This window comes from Empidonax traillii, unplaced genomic scaffold (assembly GCF_003031625.1).
Source record: "Empidonax traillii isolate 1590-97213 ecotype Southwest subspecies unplaced genomic scaffold, ASM303162v1 scaffold26:size2357266, whole genome shotgun sequence".
Taxonomy (NCBI): domain Eukaryota; kingdom Metazoa; phylum Chordata; class Aves; order Passeriformes; family Tyrannidae; genus Empidonax; species Empidonax traillii.
In genome coordinates, this window is record NW_020955219.1 from 1,116,794 (window position 1) to 1,135,809 (window position 19,016).

Here is a 19,016-nt window from a genome sequence, read left to right on the forward strand (position 1 = left end):
GGAGTCAGTGGCACTGCAGCAGCCTGGGCTGTTGGGACATCTGCCACTGGGCTCATCTCATTCCCTACAAATGTTCCTCTCCTCCCCAGTTCACCGTATGCCTGCGTTGCAAGGGGCAGACTGTTTACCAGCAGGTCTTGTCCGTGGAGAGACCCAGCACTCTGCAGGGCTGGAACTGGGGCTATTGTGGCCACTATGCCTTTTACCACGCCCTGTACCCCCGGGCCTGGATGGTCTATGAGCTCCCGGGGCAGAACGTGGTGCTCACTTGCCGACAGGTCTCTCCCGTCATCCCCCATGACTATAAGGTAAGGAGGTGATGACATCCCAAATGGAAGAGCTGCTTGTTAGCTGGGCTTTCCCAACATTTCCCCGTGTCTCTGCTCAGCAATTGTCCCAAGCAGGGGGAACCCCCTCATCGATGCGGGAGCTCGGGATGGCAGCAAGGGATGTCTCAGCACTCCCTCACGCTGCTCGTGCTGGCTCTCAGCCCCAGGCGAGGGTGGCAGGCTGTGCAGCTGACACATCTGACCTTCCTCTTACCCCAGCAAAGCACGTGAGCCTGTATCAACCTGCCAGGCAGCTGAGGGATGAGACACCCAGCTGAGCCTTAAATGCTGCTTTCCGTTTCTCTCTTGCTGGCTGTGGTGTTTGCTAGCCCAGGGCTCCTTTTCTGAATTTTGTATTACCTGCTCCGCAAATTCCTCTACTCCTGCTGCTCCTCCTCAGCTTGGCAACAGACTCCAAGATTGAGTTGTTCCTGGTGCTCTTGATCCTGCTGTGTCCTGCATGGTCTCCCCCGCAGTGAGAGAAATGATGCTCTGGCAGCCAACAGTGGAGCACCAGCCATGTACACAGTGTTCTCTGTCTCTGCTAGGACTCCAGCCTGCCCGTGGGAGTGTTCATTTGGGAGGTGGAGAACGGGAGGGATGAGGACGTGGAAGTGTCCATCATGTTCAGCATGCAGAATGGCATGGGAACGAAGGAGGACAGGAGTGGAGGGCACTGGAACGAGCCCTTCACCTTTGAGAAGGATGGTGAGAGAGTTGCTGGAGTCCTGCTGCACCACTGCACGAGTGTGAACCCCTTCACTCTTGCCATCTCTGCCAGGGAAAAGGTAAAGCTACCTTGGCGGTGTGGCTCCTGCTGGGGGGTGGGGCTGCTTCCAGGCATCTGATAGTTGATGGGTGTGCCAATGGGTTGGGGCCAGCAGCTGTACTCAGTGCTTGCCTGACCTCAGGGGTGGGGAGATGACCTCCCTGTGGGCAGGAGAGAAGCTGTGGGGGAAGCTTGTAGGGCAGTGGGTGAGTAGGTTTAGAGATGGAGGGCAGCTAATGGGGAGCCAGTGTGACATCCCTGTGTTGTTGCTGGGGGTGGAGAGCCTGCGACTGCCCCTCCAGTACCAGCCCCTGATGATTCTCTTCCCTTCTCCAGGCTGGCACAGGAGTCACCCACCTCACGGCATTCAATCCCACGGGATTGGGCAGAGAGGTTTGGCAGGACCTCCTGCAGGATGGCAGGCTGGATTCACCCACCGGTGAGTCCCTCCATCCTCCGTGGGACAGGTGGAGGGGGAGCAGGGGAATGGATGCCCCCTGGTTGTGGGGCACAGGGTACCTAAGCCAAGGCAGAATTCCCTTCCTCCAGCCACCTTGGTGTCATTGCTAAAAGCTCTGTGGGATGCTGTGGCTTGTTCCCAACTTCAGACTGTATCCAGCCTCTCCATTGCTTGTCCTTGCTGTGGTTCTCTAAAAGAGTGGTGTTCACACCACTTTGGGGCTGTTGTTGGCTCTGTGAGCTACATGTGCCGGTATCTTATTAGTCTGTGTGGGGTTGCCTGCTGAGCTGAGGTTTGTGTTGAGTAGCCAGGGTGCTGCCCAGCTGCCTTCCCTCAGTCCCCGTTGCCAGATGAGTGAGCCGTGTCCCTTCAGACTGGTTCCAGCAGGCGTTTAGCAGCCCTTGGCATTTGGTGCTGCCATCACTTGCTGACTGCTTGTTACTATACCAGTTCCCCAAAGGTCTCCAGTATTCCCTTGATAACCCTGCATCATCCTTCAGCTGTCTGCTCACTCCCTTGGGAGGATCCTGGAAGCAGGGTGCTTCAGGCAAGGTCACAGCCCTTGCTGCTCACCTCCTATTGTCATAAAAGGTGACCATTTGCCTAATGTCTCTGTCAGCTTTTAAGCAAGGATGATGCTGACAAACTAATGATGCTGACATCGGGTCTTTGCAATATTTCTTGAACCTTAAATTATGTAAATAAAGTGTTTGTGTAAATATTTCCGGAAAAATAAGCTTCCTGCCTGGATGCATTCAGATCTCTTCAGGCTATTGGGATGCGGTTTTCCTTCATGCACGCCAGATATTATCATAGTCAGGATCTGTGCTTATGTTAAAATTGTTGCTCTAATGAGTTTACCTTGTACACATGTCACAACCAGCATATAATTATGCAGCTGCCTCAGGGCTTTTCTTAAATACCATAATGGCTCAAACACCATGCAAAAAGCTGCAAACAATGACTGTCACTAGAAAGTCAGTGTCTCTGAGTTCAGCACAGATACAAAGTCATGGGACTGCTGTGCCTTCCACTCATGCCTGGTGGCTTTTCCTGCCTGATTTGTTCCTCTGCTTTGACTGAGGACTCCGCCCATGGAAGGTATCTTTTCCTTCGGCAACAGTCATCCCTTAAAACCCTGGGGCTGTAACTTCCAGGTTGCACCGGGGCTGTGCTATGTCCACAGAGTCTCAATCCCCTCTGGGGTGCGTGTGAGCTTCAGTTACCCCTGCATAGGAGGACTTCCTTGGTCTCTTATGAATACCATCGTTTTTCCCGGCAGGTAAAAGCAGCCTGACGGAGAAGGGGGAGGTGACGGCAGCAGCGGTGTGTGCCAGCTGCAGAGTGCCTGCCCGGGGACACAGGACACTGGAATTGGCCCTGGCTTGGGACATGCCATGTGTTCACTTTGGCTCCAAGGAGAAGCTGCACTTCAGGTGGGTGGGTTCAGATCGTGTCCCTGGAGTCCCCTGATTGCTGCCTCCGGGCCTGTGTTCCATGTGGGGAGCCTTATGCCACTGTTCCCTGTGGCCAGGGCCCTACCAGCTCAGGGAGGGGACCCTCTGTCCAGCCCCTGCTCCTCAATGGCCCTGCATGAGCAGTTGAGTTACGCTGGTGTTCCCTGTAGTCCAGCCCCTTTCTCGTGTCCGGGTGGGTTTCCCAGCTGGAGCCCATGGTGTGCTCACCAAACCCCCGCTTGGCAGGCGGTACACCCGGTTTTTTGGCAGTGGAGGTGATGCTGCTCCCGCCCTGTCACATCACGCCCTGACACACTATGAGGAGTGGGAGAGGAAGATTGAAGCGTGGCAGAATCCCATCCTGGAGAACAGGTAGGGTGGATGAGAGCCCCTTCCCAGTGACCTCCTGGGACTGGAGGGAATGGGAGCATCCCCGGCTTGTCCACTGTGGTTGAGTTTCCCTCATTCCCACAGCCAGCTGCCTTCCTGGTACAAGTCAGCCCTCTTCAATGAGCTGTACTTCATGACGGATGGGGGAACCATCTGGATGGAGGTGCCCCCAGATTGCTGTGCTGAGGACCTGCAGGGACCTGCAGGGGCTGGCCTGTCCCACCTCTTCCCTTTCCTGCGGGAATACGGAAGGTTTGCTTATTTGGAAGGTAACTTGCAGGGCTGTGATGGATGGTCCCAACTCAACCCCTCCCTGCTACTGTTGCCAGGTGTTTTTAAGCAGCCATGGGAATGCTTTTCACACCACAGTTGGTAGGGAGCAGTTCTGTTCCCAGGAAAAGCCCTGTAGCAGACCTGTAGGATACAACATGAGTCTTTCCCAGATTCCTGGTGCTCTGTGGAGAGAATAACCCCCCCTTCTAAGAGGAGTCCCTGCCTGTGTCGGGAAAGAGCCCACCGTGGTGGGCCATGTGGGAGGGAGGACCTGCCCTTCTTTTCCCCTCCCTGAGGCAGGTCTGGTGTCCCTCACCACGTCCCCCGTGTTTCCAGGCCAGGAGTACCGGATGTACAACACCTACGACGTTCACTTCTACGCCTCCTTCGCTCTCATCATGCTGTGGCCCAAGCTGCAGATCAGCCTGCAGTATGACATTGGTGAGTGACCCAGGAGACCCTGCCTTGGGGCTTGCTGGGTTCTTCACCCAGGGAAGAGATGGAGGATTTGGGACAGCTCCTGCCATAGAGATTTGTGCCCTGGAGGCAGCATCCCTCTGCAGCTCCTCTGCTGTGCCCAGGACTTGCAGACCCCCAGTGTCGCTGCCTCAGCATCTCTGTGCCCAGCACTGCATGCCTTCTTGCTGTGCTGAGAATGCATAGGTGGCTCTGTCTGGTCTTACCAGCTCTGTGTGTGCCCCTTGCAGAGGAGACACATTTGGATGTTTGCAGACCCTGGTGCTTTGGCTGGGCTCAGGGGTGGCGTGAGCAGTGTTGGAACACAGCCTTTTGGTGGGCTGTGGGAGGGCTGAGCTGACTGGGGTTCCTTCCCATCCCTTTCTTAAGGGGGTGGTGACAGTTGTGTGTCCCCTGCTGAGGGGGCCTGGGAGCAGCCTGGTGTGCCCTCAGCCCTTTGCAGAGGACTGTGATCTTGCAGCCACAGCCCCAAAGGGCAGCCTGCTGTGCTGGTCCTCTTGGCCCTGCCCATACCTGTGCTTGGACCTTTCTACTGCAGTTACTGCTACCCTTCTGACACACCTTACTCTGTGTCCTGTGCAGCTGTCACAGTGGTGAATGAGGATGTTCAACCCCGTCAGTACCTGATGTGTGGTCAGACAGCCCAGGTGAAGCTGAAGAATGTGGTGCCACATGACATTGGGGACCCAGGTGAGGGGTCTGTCTGGGCCTGCTGGGAAGCAGAAGAGGGTGCAAGGCTGCTCGTACAATTTCCTTAGGGTACTTAGGTCTCAAGCCGTGGGAATTGGGTATGGTTCATGGAATACACTGTTGTTGTCAGGCGTTGGAACTGGCTGCCCAGGGAAGTTTATCATCCCTGGAGCTGTTTAAAAGATGTGTAGATGTGGCACTTAAGGACATTGATCAGTGGTGGACTTTGCAGTGCTGGGCTAATGGTGGGATTCAATCTTAGAAGTCTTTTCCAACTTGATTCTCTGTTTTCTGGGAATGAAAAGCTGGATGGTTTGGGGTGCATGGAGCTTGTACAAGTGGGATAGCAGTAGTAGGAAGGCCCTTCTTACTGGGAACGGCACAGGGTAGAACATAATTTTTCAGTGCTGTTTGAGCACCCTTGGGAGCTTGCTTCTGGGTGGGAGAGGGGATGTCTGTTGTGCTGCCCTGCTGCATCTGTTCTGTCCTTGCTCAGGTGACGAGCCGTGGCAGCGTGTCAATGCCTACCTGATGCACGACACGGCCGACTGGAAGGACCTCAACCTGAAGTTTGTGCTGCAGGTGTACCGCGACTACTACCTGACACACGACTCCCTGTACCTGCGGGACATGTGGCCTGTCTGCCAGGTACGGGGAGGAGATCAGACCCTGGGGCGTCAGTCCTTTCATGCTTCCCTTGGGAGCCAGGCGAACTTCCCGAGAGGATGGATGTTCCTGAGCCACGACCATCTCCTGCCTCTCCCACAGGCCGTGATGGAGTCGGAGCTGAAGTTTGACACGGACAATGATGGGCTCATTGAGAACGGAGGCTTTGCTGACCAGACGTACGATGCGTGGGTGGTACACGGAGCCAGGTGAGCAAGAGAGGTGGGGAGGGGTTGGGGATGGGGGCTGTGGGGAGGAGGGAACTCAGAGCTGGGCCCTTGGTCCCCATTTATTGTGAGGGCTCTGTGCAGCCCATGGGGTGTCCCACATTGCTGATACTTCTCTCCCTTGGCTCTGGCAGTGCCTACTGTGGCGGGCTGTGGCTGGCTGCTGTCTGCATGATGTGCAAGATGGCAGAGGTGCTCGGGGATGCTGAGGTCCAGCAGAAATACACGGACATCCTGAGCAAGGGCAAGGAGGCATTTGAGAGGATGCTCTGGAATGGTGGGTGCTCACTAGTACAGAAGCACACTTAGCTGACCATGCATCCCTTGGGAGGGCAGTGGCTACTCTTTGGACATGGAGTCTTTGTAGGGAATGGTGGAAGGAAAGGACATGCTGCCCATCCAAGTGGAGGGGAAGGAGTAGGTACTGGGAAGGAACAGAAAGAATATGATGATGTGGGAAAGGAAGAAGAGCCTTGTGGAAAAAACTGCTGGGCTTCTGCCACACCATGAGAAATGTAGGGACAGCCAGCATCCTAAACTATTGATTTTAATGTTTCCTACCTTTTCCAGGAAAATACTACAACTATGACAGCAGTGGAAGTCAAACCTCCAGCAGCATCATGTCAGACCAGTGTGCTGGGCAGTGGTTTCTTGGGGCTTGTGGCCTGGACCAAGGGGAGTTTGAGGTATGAGAAGGGGCAGCCTGGTGTGGCTGGGGTGAGATGGAACCTGTGGCAGGAGGGAAACAGCAGCAGGACTGGCACATGGTGGAGATTACAGATTACGCATTAGGGGCGGGAGCAGGGGCCACCAGCTTGTTCTCCCACAGCAGTGGCTGAGGCTGTTGGATGGACATGGTGCAATCCACCTTAAACCAAAATGTGCCCCTGAGAGACTCTGCAGCAGGGGTGTGCAAGCATACTCAGCTATGGCACACTTGGAGGAAGGTCTCACTGGGATTTGGGAGGTGCTCTTTGCTTAAAAACAGGAGAAAGAAGTGTATGAAACTTTGCGCGTGTTATTTCCTGCCCTAAAAAGTCCGAAATTAGGATCTGAGAGAACTAGGACTTATTAGGGTCCCTAAAGTCTGTTGATCTTCATTTCCAAGTGAATAATTGGCTGCAGACTCCTCAGAGCTGGTGGGATGGGAAGAGCAGCTGCTGGTGGTGCCATGTCTGCAACAGAGCTGAGCACTGGAGAGCCACTGTATGGATTATTTATGCCCCATGGGCAGTTGTCAGACCAAGGCTTTCTGGTGGTGATGGACAGGCAAAAAACTGTGCTGACTGAAGGAAGGAGTGACTTTGTGTGTGTGGGAGGGTGATGAACCACTTCATCATCTGTTGTACGGGCTCTGGAAGAAAAGTGGAGCTGCACATACACAAGGGTTTGATACCGGGATTTGTCCACCGATCCTTTTTGGTGATCTCCTTTTGTTCATATTCTCTTGTAAACAGCACCTGGAGTTTTTCTTTAGTTAACGGGAATTCCCAGGATCCCTAACCCTAAACCAGTGCCCCGACTCTACACATTCACACTCGCATCATGGCTGTGTTCAGCCACAAGAGAAAAACACACTCTACCATGCAGACTGTTCAAAGTCATTTTCCACTTTGAGAAACACAACATTGTCTCTTTCAAAGCACTTAGGCAAGGTCGATCTTCCCTTTTGATTCTGAATAACTAAATGCAGGTGCAGAGTGGCTGAGCTTGTTCCCTGAGCTTCCACATGTTGGTAAATCAGAGGGGAGATTTCAGATGACTTTACCTGGCAGTTTGTGCTGAACACTATGGGCTTTAATAAAAAATGGGCCTGTGGTCAGGCCCTCCTGTGTTTATCCCAGTATGGGACTGGGGCTGTGCCTGGGGCTCCAGGCAGGATCTGACCCAGACCTGCACTAATACCCATTCGGCGAGGAAACAGTAAAGGTGATGCACTCCAGAATTCATTTGTCTGTCCTAGCCTTGGACTTGTGCTGCTGAAGGTGACACTCTTCCCTGCCCTCTGGTGAGCTTTGATCTCACTGGAGGTGGGATTTGTGAACCTGTCTCCTCTGTTCCTATGAGCCCCAAGGTGTTTTTCCATGTATTTTGATCCCTTGCCTGGCTGGCAGCACTCCTGTTTGTAACTTCATTCATGTGCCCTTGCTGCGTGCACAAGTTGATAATGAAATGTAGGAGAAGCCTGTGACCCAGTCCTGAGGAAACTGTGCCCCAAAAGCTTCTGCCAGACATGGCTGCTTCACAGCAGCCCTTTGCTGCTGCCCGCAGGAGCACCTGGGCTTATATCCAGAGCCACACTGAGGAAGAACGTGTGTGTGTGTATGCTTGGCTTTAGCATAGGTGAAAAGGGTTTGCTGATTTTCCTTTGAGTCTGCAAAGGTGTCTGGTTGAACTGTCCGGCCTCCCCTGGCAAGGTTATCACATTGTCTGCTTCCCCAGGCTTTGGTGTCACCAGACTGGCAAGCAGGGTCTGGCAAGTCCCACGGGCTGTATTGATTTGCTGCCTGGATCTTTCCTCCCTTGCAAGTGGTTACCATGAATGAAATGAGGGTGGTGTGGTTAGCCAGGTCCCCAGAGCAAACTCCCAAGAGATGGTAGGGTATTTGGCCAGTCACTGAGGGTGAGAAGCTGTTTTGGGGGATGCATTAGCAGTTAGCCTGCTCAGGAGGAAGGGAGAATAAAATTCAGCATCTCTCTCTTAAGCAGTTTTGGGGTTTGTTTTGGTCTTTTCAGTGAAAAGAGGAGATCTCACTTCCTCCTCTTATTTTTGTGAGGTGAGAATTTGTGTCAGTTGACCCAGCAAGCAGTATTGACCTTTTCCTCAAAGAAAATTTAATCCTGGTCTCTGTAGACCCAGCCTGAAGGGTCTGCTTGAGCACTGAGCCCAAAGCTGTTCCCTCCCCATCTCTGTCCACTCAGGTTTTCCCCAAGAGTCACATCCTCAGCGCACTCAGGACCATCTTTGAGAAGAACGTGCTGGGCTTCGCGGGGGGCACCATGGGGGCAGTGAATGGCATGAGACCCGACGGGGTGCCCGACACCTCCAGCGTCCAGTCCAACGAGGTGTGGATCGGCGTGGTCTACGCCCTGGCTGCCACCATGATCCAGGAGGTGAGTGGGGACGCTGACACCCCACCCCTTGGCGCGTGTGCTGTCTCCTTGCGCCCCGTGAACCTGCTGATGGTCGTCTTCCCTCTGCCGCAGGGGCTGGTGGAGGAGGGCTTCCGTACGGCCGAGGGCTGCTACCGGACGGTGTGGGAGCGGCTGGGCATGGCTTTCCAGACGCCGGAGGCCTATCGGGAGAAGAAGGTGTACCGCTCGCTGGCCTACATGCGGCCCCTCAGCATCTGGAGCATGCAGCTGGCCCTGGAGCGCCGGGCTGGCTGGGCACCTGCACAGCCTTCCCATGTCCCCGTCCACCCTTGAACCTGGTGGCACTGGGCAGGGCACCGGCTGCACCCAGGGGCTTGGGGTGGTCCTCAGATGGCAGGCAGGGACCCTTCCCTCCCCCTCTGTGCTAGTACTCACATTGCTGTTTTCCTTCCCTACCTCCACTACATGCCCTTGACCTCAGGGGCTTTCAGTCACTGATGCTGAGCACGAAGAGGGGGACCAGAGGTGTGGGGGGGATGTTTGGGATAAGGAGTTGCTGCTGGAGTCTGTGCCTCGCCTTCCCCATTGCTCAGGGCTCTGATAAGCCTGCAAGCTCCCCAGCCATTCCAAACTGGGGCTGGTACCTTGCCCAGTGGCACAGGAGATCTCTTCTGCAGTCAGAAGGCTGGGTAAGGTGGGGACCTGGCCTGTAGGAGAAAAAAGTGTTTGTGTGTGTGCGCGTGTGTGTGTGTGTGAGGATGTTGGGCTGGTGCACGCAGGCACGTGGGGTCGGTAGTTGTGGCTGGGTGACACTGCACATGCTGACTGGCTCTGCCCCCGGAGGGCCTGTGGCAGATACAATCCCCAGGGGAGACCCGGCTCCCTGGACGGTGACAATCTGAGCCCAAGCAGCAGGTCCTGGTCTGGTACCATGGCCCCCCTCCCTGCTGGCACCGGGGGCAGGCAGTGGAGCACATTTAAGGGGATAAATCACTTTAAGTTCTTAATAAATTTGTCTGGCTGTCTCCGTTCTTCTTTATTGTCTTCTTTGCCAGGGGCCAAGCCAGAAGAGGGAGCCCTTGTTGCCCTTCCTTTTTTCTTCTGGGGCTGGGCTGGAGGGCCGGGGGTGCATGGAGGCGGCAAGCCCTGATCGCTGCTGGCTCTTGCAGAGTTTTGCCAAAGGGAGCGAGATGTGCCTCCCTGCTTGCCCACTGAGATGTGGCAGCAGGTGAAACCTGCTCCTTCATTGTCTCCTGGCCTTACGCTGCCTTGCAGAAAGCAGAGGAGAGAGCATTCCTCCTGAAGAGGCCTCTGTGGGGAGCAGTGGAGCCACAGGGCTGGGGCCCTTGACTAAACTGTCCCTTTCTGCCCAGGGCTGGGCACCATGCTTCCTTTGCCTTCTGTCTCTGCCAGTGCAGCATTTGAAGGCTCCAAGAGCCTGGTTTACCTTTCCTCCTGTGTCCCCAGACACGCAGATCTCCCTGGATAGGCAGATGGGCACAACCCCTGCTATATCCCTTGGACAGAGAGAGGGACACCCCTGCCACCTTTCTGTAGCTGAATACTCTGGCCAGACTGGGTGTAAACCAGTTTGAACAATGCCCTATTTGCAAAGCTACCAGTGGTGAAGGGAGAAGGGGGTGTCATGCTGCTTTTGGTGTTGAAGAATGCTGAAATGAGCCTGACTCATCAATTCTGAAGTTAAACACCCCGATAGTGAGGTGAAGATGCGGTACAACTGGTAAAGCACCAAATAAGGGAACCCAGAAGTGATACTACTGATAACATATCTAAAGCTGCTGAGCTGATGCAACTGGCCTGGAGACATCAGGCTGCCAGTCAGTTACTTTATACTATAAAAGCCCAGTCCCACTTTTTAACAGCAGGGTCCTTGAACATACCCCTTCTTGGAGTGTGTGTGTGGAGTTTCCTCCCTGAAATGGGGACACCCCTCAAGGCTCCTGGAGTCTGACCAAAAGGGATTTGCCGACAATCACTGGTATGGGCGGGTAGCATCAGACTCTACTTCGCAATTGGTTTTGCTGGCTTTAATATAGCTTCAAAATAGTGGCGTTATACTATACTAGTAGGTATAGCTTCTATACTGTGTAGCTAAATGAAGATATTTTTGTCTAATCATAATAAATCATTTATTTTTATAAAAATATATCTGGTTTGCCATCCTTAATCCTGTGGGACTAAGCTGTACAAAGTTTCAATTCCACCTATATAATCCTTTAGACATAAACCGTTGAAAAGTCTGGGGCTAAGACTTGATCTGTACCCAGACTCTTCTCTGAGGAGGAGTTTAGTGTGCAAGGGAGTCCTTTCTGCACCTTGTGACTCAATGGGAGAGTGTCTCCAATAAGCTTTGCCTGAAGCTCCCATTCTGCCTATGATGCTCTCCCAGACAGACGGTCTCGCCACCCACCCCAAACAGACAGCTCTGCCCCCACCACGTCCCAGGGCAGGAGCAAGTGCAGGTGGCACTGGGGTGCTGCTGGGCCCCTTGCAGGGGTGACAGCAGGATCTGCTTGTTGGTAGCTGTTACAGTGTGGCAGAAGCCCGAGAAGGTCCTGGCTGTGTTAAGGGCCAAGAGCATCATGTTGGAGCCCAGCTCATTCCTCCACAGGCCCTGCAAGTCACACTGGGGCTCATGTGGGTGGCTCAGTCAGTGCCAAGACACAGTCCCACTTTCAGCTCCACCAAGCAGTGGGATGCATGTCCCATGGCAAAGCCCCTCTGCCTTGTAGCTGGGACCAGTGGCACCAGTGGGACAGCAGCTCTCCCTTCCTGGGCAGGACAGGGAAGAGCTGGGGGTGTTGGGTGCTGCCCTATACTGGGGGCAGGCGACCAACAGTACCCCCAGGGCCAACACCATCAGAGCTGGCAGCCCCCTTGGTCACACGTGCTGCACTGTGGGATGGCATGGCGTGGCATGATGTAGGATGGCATAACATGGTGTGGCACAGGATGGCACAGCAGGGCACCCCCCGAACATGCAGCCCCTTGTCCACAAGCACTGTGAGCTGGGGTGGCACAGGACAGCAAGGCATGGCATGAAAACATGCAACCCCCCCGGGCCCTGCATGCTGTGCCTCAGGGCTGGCACAGCACGGCACAGGACAGGAGAGGACAGCATGGCACAGCATGGCACCAGAAAGCACAGCCTGGAACAGCTACAGCAGGCAGCCCTGTGCCTGCTCACAGTGCTCCACAGGGATGGTGGTGTGCAGCATGGCACAGCCAGGATGTGCCACCCTCATCCAGCACAGCATAGCATGGCCAGACTCTGCCCCAGGGCTGCCCTCACCTTCCTGGCCACAGCCTGGTGGGGGACGAGCAGGGCCAGGGTGAGCAGCAGCAGCAGCAGCCGAGGGTCCCCATGGCTTTGGGGGTGGTGGCCATGAGCGCTTCCCGGGCTCTGCCTATGCTCTTGCCCCGCGCCTGCCCGGCCCCTTTCGCAGCAGAGGGGTCTGTGGGCGGGCAGCGGCCGCCCCTGCTGGGCCTCCTGCCAAAGGACACCCGCCGAATGGGAGAGCCCCATCCCCTCTGGATGGTGATGGAGCCGGTGGGGACAGTGTGGGATGGGGCAGGGAGCATGGCCAAAGCAGCGGGTCAGAAGAGCAGCAAAGATGTCACAAGGAGGGGCAGGAGCATCTCACAGTGGAGGAATGAGGACGTCTGCAGACACCACAGGAAGTGTATGAGATCTCTGGGGACACCACAGGAAGGGCAGGGGATCTCAGGGGATGTCAGGGTGGAGGACAGAGGAGGTCTGGGGACACCCCACAGGTAGGGCAGGGGAAACCACAGGAAGGGAAGGAGATCTCTGGTGATATCACAGGGCAGGACAGGAGAGCTGTGGGACACCACAGGCAGGGCTATAAGCTCGCTCTGTCTGTCTTAGATATTTTTTATTCTAAAGAACTCCTTTAATAGTTAATAGCAATGAGGGCTGGGGGAAGGAAGCATCCTACCCTGCCTGCTGTGACCTTTCTTTCCCTACTTGCCTGTTCTGTGAGCTGATGCAGGTAGCAGAACTCGGTGGTGCCCCAGTGCTGCCAGCAGGTGACAAATGGCCTTTTCTTTCTCCCTAGGGGATTATTCCTGGGCAGAGAAATAATGTTATCTGGGAAGAGCAAGTTCCCAGATGCAGTCCCCCCATGACCAGCTGGTGTTCTCCCATGGCAGAACCTACAGCCGATGGAGGGGGACAAACGTGTTCTCCCTTAGGGTCACCGTGGTGTGGCTGGAGGGTTACTGTGGTACCAGGATAAGGATGCAGGTCATCTGACACTGTCCACCTGCATTTGTCTTGGAACAAAGGTATTTTGGAAACGCCAGCTGCAACCAACCCTTCATATGGCTGGTAAATTTGGAACCACACAGATTTCACAATGCCCTGGCCAGAGCTGCCACCCACAGCCCTGGCAGCAATAAAAAGGAGAAGGAACAGGAGCATTGGCAGAGTCCTCCAGGGAGCACATCCACAGGTACATCAGCTGTCTGCCTGCTGCAGAGATGGTGCAAGTAACTCCCTTTCTGCTGGTGCTCAGCCTGGCCCTGGGGGCTCACAACCTCTCTGCAGAAAAGGTAAGAGCAGGTCTGGGATGCACAGGGCAGGGTGGGCAGGGTGGGCAAGGGCTGCAGGCTGTGCTGTGGCACTGGTACTGAGTCTCCTCTCCTTCAGTGCAACTTGACCGGGCACTGGAAGAATGATCTGGGCTCCAACATGACCATCTTGGCTGTGAATGAAAAAGGCAACTTCACTGGCTTGTACAACACATCTGTGGCAGACAACCCGAGTAAGATCCAGCAGTCACCACTGGTGGGATTCCAGCACCTCATGAACCCAATAGACCAGCCCACCTTTGGCTTCACTGTAAACTGGACCTTTTCAGGTACTTCTCCTTTCCCAATCTCCCTGGTGTGTCCCCAGACCTGCCCTGCCTCCCTGCTGTGATGCCCTGGAAGCTCTTCTGACACTCCCTGCAATGTCCATGCTGACTCCCTGCCTTCCCCTCCAATAACCCATCTCCCATACCCTCTGCTATCCTTGATGCTCCCCTATCCTTGTCCCTGGAGCTCCTTGGCTGCTGTCACCTCCCAGTCCCAGCGTGCAGGAGATGCAACAGGGGCTGAAGCCCACAGCTCTCTGCCCATCTCCATGTGAGATCCCCAGCCCTCTGAACCTGCCTGCTTTCCCCATCCCCAGTGTTCCCAGGGGCCAGGGACAGTGGGGCTCTGCTGTCCTGTGTGCTGGGACAGGCACAGACCTGCCACTCTGGCCATGCTCCACTCCACCTCCTGTCCTGTCCCTGCAGACTCCATCACCGTTTTCACGGGACAATGCTTCTTGAACAAGGATGGAAATGAGGTTTTGAAGACCATGTGGCTTCTGCGGTCACACGTGGATGACATTAAAGATGACTGGAACGCCACCAGGTGAGCTCCCTGTCCCTGGCCTGCACAGGTCCCCTGTGCATCCCCAGGGGGTTTGGGTTGCTTACAGTGTCACTGTCAAAGGTGTTGGCAAAAGCAAGTTTAATATCAGTTTGCAAAAGTGGGACTTGAAAAAGTTTGACTGAAAGGTTCATTCTATTGCTTGCTGCATGGGTAAAAACATGCAAAGGAAAAATGAGTGAGAGTCAGTTTAGAATGATTTATGTGGAGACTAGAGATGGAAAAGGGTAAGGGAGACACTCCCACTAAATCACACTGGAGTTCGGAGAGGCACCCCTTGCTTTCTGAACTGCTGAAAGATCCTAGGTGTGGCTGGTTCCAATCCTAGTCCAATACTTGCTCAGTGCCTTCTGTTTAAAGGATTTGGCAGCGCTTAATCACTGATTAATTTAACACCATAAAGTGCTTTATTATGGTTTGCCACAATTACAACAGAGACTCGACTGCAGATCTGAGCTGGCAGCAGTCACACTACACTTGCTATAGGGAGTTTACAACCATTCACACGTGTGCTCAGAGGGAGATGTTGGCACAACCACCTGCAGTGGTCCAGGAGAGTTTGAGGGGCCTCACTTAGGAATGCTGTTGTAGAGTAATAAGATGATTAATTTTAGTCACCAGTCAGTCTCCATCCTGGACATAGTCCAAGACGGTAATTACGGGAGTTTTTCACAAATCCAGCAACCAGGATATGATTCAAGCAAATAACATCCAAGGCTATCAGAGTATTGTTTGCTTGGTAAGCAAGATTAGAATGTAGTATGGACAGTGTTTCTGATAAGCTCAAAGGGAGCTTCACCACCTGAGAGGCATTACTAAAGCCAAAGGCCCAACAAGGACTCCTGAACGGCCCCAGAATGGGAATGGGGGTTGGTGTTCCCACCCAGTGGTGATGAGCACCTGGCAGAGCTGCTGCAAGTGTGGAAGTGACAGAGGGCTGGGTGCTTGTGCACAGCTTCACTGGGGGTCCTGCCAAGTTGCAAAGGTTTCAGGGGGATACAGGGCTGGGTGGTCGTTTGGCGACTCCCATGTCCCACCCTTACATCTCCTCCCTCTCTGTCCCTGCAGGGTTGGCACCAATGTCTTCACCCGCCCGCAATTACCAGGTGGAGTGAGGGTGACAGCATTGGAGTTCCCAGGCCAGTAGCAGTGCCAGGGATGCAGTCCATCCTTCTGCCCCACCACCTGCTTCTCCCAATAAAGCTTTTCTGCAAATACACAGCGTCTCCTGTCTTGTCATGGACCAGCACCCATGTTCCCCTGTCCCCACCACAGCACTCCCCTGCCTCGCCTGTCATCATCCCCCAAGGCCAGTGTGTTTCCACTGCCATGACCCTCCATGGCTCAGGCTGCTCTGTCCCAGCCCAACAGCCCCAGTGTTCTCCACTGCCTCTGGCTGCAAGATTACAGCCCTCTGCAAAGGGCTGAGGGCACACCAGGCTGCTCCCAGGCCCCCTCAGCAGGGGACACACAACTGTCACCACCCCCTTAAGAAAGGGATGGGAAGGAACCCCAGTCAGCTCAGCCCTCCCACAGCCCACCAAAAGGCTGTGTTCCAACACTGCTCACGCCACCCCTGAGCCCAGCCAAAGCACCAGGGGCTGCAAACATCCAAATGTGTCTCCTCTGCAAGGGGCACACACAGAGCTGGTAAGACCAGACAGAGCCACCTATGCATTCTCAGCACAACAAGAAGGCATGCAGTGCTGGGCACAGAGATGCTGAGGCAACGACACTGGGGGTCTGCAAGTCCTGGGCACAGCAGAGGAGCTGCAGAGGGATGCTGCCTCCATGGCACAGATCTCTATGGCAGGAGCTGTCCCAAATCCTCCATCTCTTCCCTGGGTGAAGACCCCAGCAGGCCCCAAGGCAGGGTCTCCTGGGTCACTCACCAATGTCATACTTCAGGCTGATCTGCAGCTTGGGCCACAGCATGATGAGAGCAAAGGAGGCGTAGAAGTGAACGTCGTAGGTGTTGTACATCCGGTACTCCTGGCCTGGAAACACAGGGGACGTGGTGAGGGACACCAGACCTGCCTCAGGGAGGGGAAAAGAAGGGCAGGTCCTCCCTCTCACATGGCCCACCACGGTGGGCTCTTTCCCGACACAGGCAGGGACTCCTGTTTGAAGAGGGGGTTTATTCTCTCCACAGAGTACCAGGAATCTGGGAAAGACCTCATGTCGTATCCTACAGGTCTGCTACAGGGCTTTTCCTGGGAACAGAGCTGCTCCCTACCAACTGTGGTGTGAAAAGCATTCCCATGGCTGCTTAAAAACACCTGGCAACAGTAGCAGGGAGGGGTTGAGTTGGGACCATCCATCACAGCCCTGCAAGTTACCTCCCAAATAAGCAAACCTTCCGTATTCCCGCAGGAAAGGGAAGAGGTGGGACAGGCCAGCCCCTGCAGGTCCCTGCAGGTCCTCAGCACAGCAATCTGGGGGCACCTCCATCCAGATGGTCCCCCCATCCGTCATGAAGTACAGCTCATTGAAGAGGGCTGACTTGTACCAGGAAGGCAGCTGGCTGTGGGAATGAGGGAAACTCAACCACAGTGGACAAGCTGGGGATGCTCCCACTCCCTCCAGTCCCAGGAGGCCACTGGGAAGGGGCTCTCATGCACCCTACCTGTTCTCCAGGATGGGATTCTGCCACGCTTCAATCTTCCTCTCCCACTCCTCATAGTGTGTCAGGGCGTGATGTGACAGGGCGGGAGCAGCATCACCTCCACTGCCAAAAAACCGGGTGTACCGCCTGCCGAGCGGGGGTTTGGTGAGCACACCATGGGCTCCAGCTGGGAAACCCACCCGGACACGAGAGAGGGGCTGGACTACAGGGAACACCAGCGTAACTCAACTGCTCATGCAGGGCCACTGAGGAGCAGGGGCTGGGCAGAGGGTCCCCTCCCTGAGTTGACTGAGCTGTCACCACAGGGAGTGGGTGGCACAAAGCACTCCATGCAACACAAAACCCCAGAGATTTAGAGAACCATAACAGTAGCAAAGGAACACCAAGTGATGGCAGCACCAAATGCCAAGGGCTGCTAAACGCCTGCTGGAACCAGTCTGAAGGGACACAGCTCGCTCATCTGGCAACAGGGACTGAGGGAAGGCGGCTGGGCAGCACCCTGGCTACTCAACACAAACCTCAGCTCAGCAGGCAACCCCACACAGACTAATAAGATACTGGCACATGTAGCTCTCAGAGCCAACAACAGCCCCACTCTTTTAGAGAACCACAGCAAGGACAAGCAATGGAGAGGCTGGATACAGTCTGAAGTTGGGAACAAGCCACAGCATCCCACAGAGCTTTTAGCAATGACACCAAGGTGGCTGGAGGAAGGGAATTCTGCCTTGGCTCAGGTACCCTGTGCCCTACAACCAGGGGGCATCCATTCCCCTGCTCCCCCTCCACCTGTCCCACGGAGGATGGAGGGACTCACCGGTGGGTGAATCCAGCCTGCCATCCTGCAGGAGGTCCTGCCAAACCTCTCTGCCCAATCCCGTGGGATTGAATGCCGTGAGGTGGGTGACTCCCGTGCCAGCCTGGAGAAGGGAAGAGAATCATCAGGGGCTGGTACTTTGGAGAGGCAGACAGAGGCTCTCCACTCCTAGCAACAGCACAAGGATGTCACACTGGCTCCCCATTTGCTGCCCTGCAACTCCAAACATACTCACCTACTGCCCTGCAAGCTTTACCTACAGCTTCTGTCTTGTCACTTACCCACAAAGGTGTTGCCCTCAGGGAAGTCATGTCCCCACCTCTGAGATCAGGCAAGCACTGAGAACCAGTGCCGGTCGAAGCCCATTGCCCACCCATCCTCTACCAGCTGCCTGGAAGCAGTTCCACCCCAGCCAGCAGAGATGCACAAGCCCCAGCAGGGGCCACACCACCACCTTTACCTTCTCCTGGGCAGAAATGGCAAGAGTAAAGATGTTCAGACTCATGCAGTGGTGCAGCAGGACTCTAGCAACTCGCTCGCCTTCATTCTTGAAACGGCTCGTTCCAGCAGAACCTGAGCCATTTTTGTGTCAGGCAATACAAAATTCAGAAAAGGAGCCCTGGGCTAGCAAACACCACAGCCAGCAAGAGAGAAACGGAAAGCAGCGTTTAAGGCTCAGCTGGGTGTCTCATCCCTCAGCTGCCTGGCAGGTTGATACAGGCTCACGTGCTTCGCTGGAGTAAGAGGAAGGTCAGATGTGTCAGCTGCACAGCCTGCCACCCTCGCCTGGGGCTGAGAGCCAGCACGAGCAGCGTGAGGGAGTGCTGAGACATCCCTTGCTGCCGTCCCGAGCTCCCGCATCGATGAGGGGGTTCCCCCTCCTTGGGACAATTGCTGAGCAGAGACACGGGGAAATGTTGGGAAAGCCCAGCTAACAAGCAGCTCTTCCATTTGGGATGTCATCACCTCCTTACCTTATAGTCATGGGGGATGACGGGAGAGACCTGTCGGCAAGTGAGCACCACGTTCTGCCCCGGGAGCTCATAGACCATCCAGGCCCGGGGGTACAGGGCGTGGTAAAAGGCATAGTGGCCACAATAGCCCCAGTTCCAGCCCTGCAGAGTGCTGGGTCTCTCCACGGACAAGACCTGCTGGTAAACAGTCTGCCCCTTGCAACGCAGGCATACGGTGAACTGGGGAGGAGAGGAACATTTGTAGGGAATGAGATGAGCCCAGTGGCAGATGTCCCAACAGCCCAGGCTGCTGCAGTGCCACT

General features: G+C 55.1%; 2 protein-coding genes across 3 annotated transcripts in view; both read left to right on the top strand.

The window, feature by feature from the left end:
* Positions 1-9,866, top strand: part of GBA2 (glucosylceramidase beta 2) — a 14,815-nt gene extending 4,949 nt beyond the window's left edge. Inside the window, exons 5-18 of one of the 2 annotated variants that reach the window (XM_027906742.1) lie at positions 168-308; positions 878-1,117; positions 1,435-1,537; positions 2,841-2,994; positions 3,262-3,387; positions 3,490-3,674; positions 4,015-4,119; positions 4,738-4,845; positions 5,342-5,493; positions 5,614-5,720; positions 5,873-6,015; positions 6,309-6,424; positions 8,661-8,852; positions 8,946-9,866. In XM_027906742.1, the coding sequence (XP_027762543.1) occupies positions 168-308; positions 878-1,117; positions 1,435-1,537; positions 2,841-2,994; positions 3,262-3,387; positions 3,490-3,674; positions 4,015-4,119; positions 4,738-4,845; positions 5,342-5,493; positions 5,614-5,720; positions 5,873-6,015; positions 6,309-6,424; positions 8,661-8,852; positions 8,946-9,167 (2,094 nt within the window). In that variant the 3' untranslated portion in view covers positions 9,168-9,866. Of the gene's footprint in view, positions 1-89; positions 309-877; positions 1,118-1,434; positions 1,538-2,840; positions 2,995-3,261; positions 3,388-3,489; positions 3,675-4,014; positions 4,120-4,737; positions 4,846-5,341; positions 5,494-5,613; positions 5,721-5,872; positions 6,016-6,308; positions 6,425-8,660; positions 8,853-8,945 lie in introns of both variants that reach the window. The other variant, XM_027906751.1, reaches the window with a different exon arrangement.
* A 3,417-nt stretch (positions 9,867-13,283) lies between these two features.
* Positions 13,284-19,016, top strand: part of LOC114069761 (avidin-like) — a 14,359-nt gene continuing 8,626 nt past the window's right edge. The window contains exon 1 of the mRNA XM_027906788.1: positions 13,284-13,430. Within this exon, the coding sequence (XP_027762589.1) occupies positions 13,359-13,430 (72 nt within the window). The 5' untranslated portion in view covers positions 13,284-13,358. The remainder of the gene's footprint in view (positions 13,431-19,016) is intronic.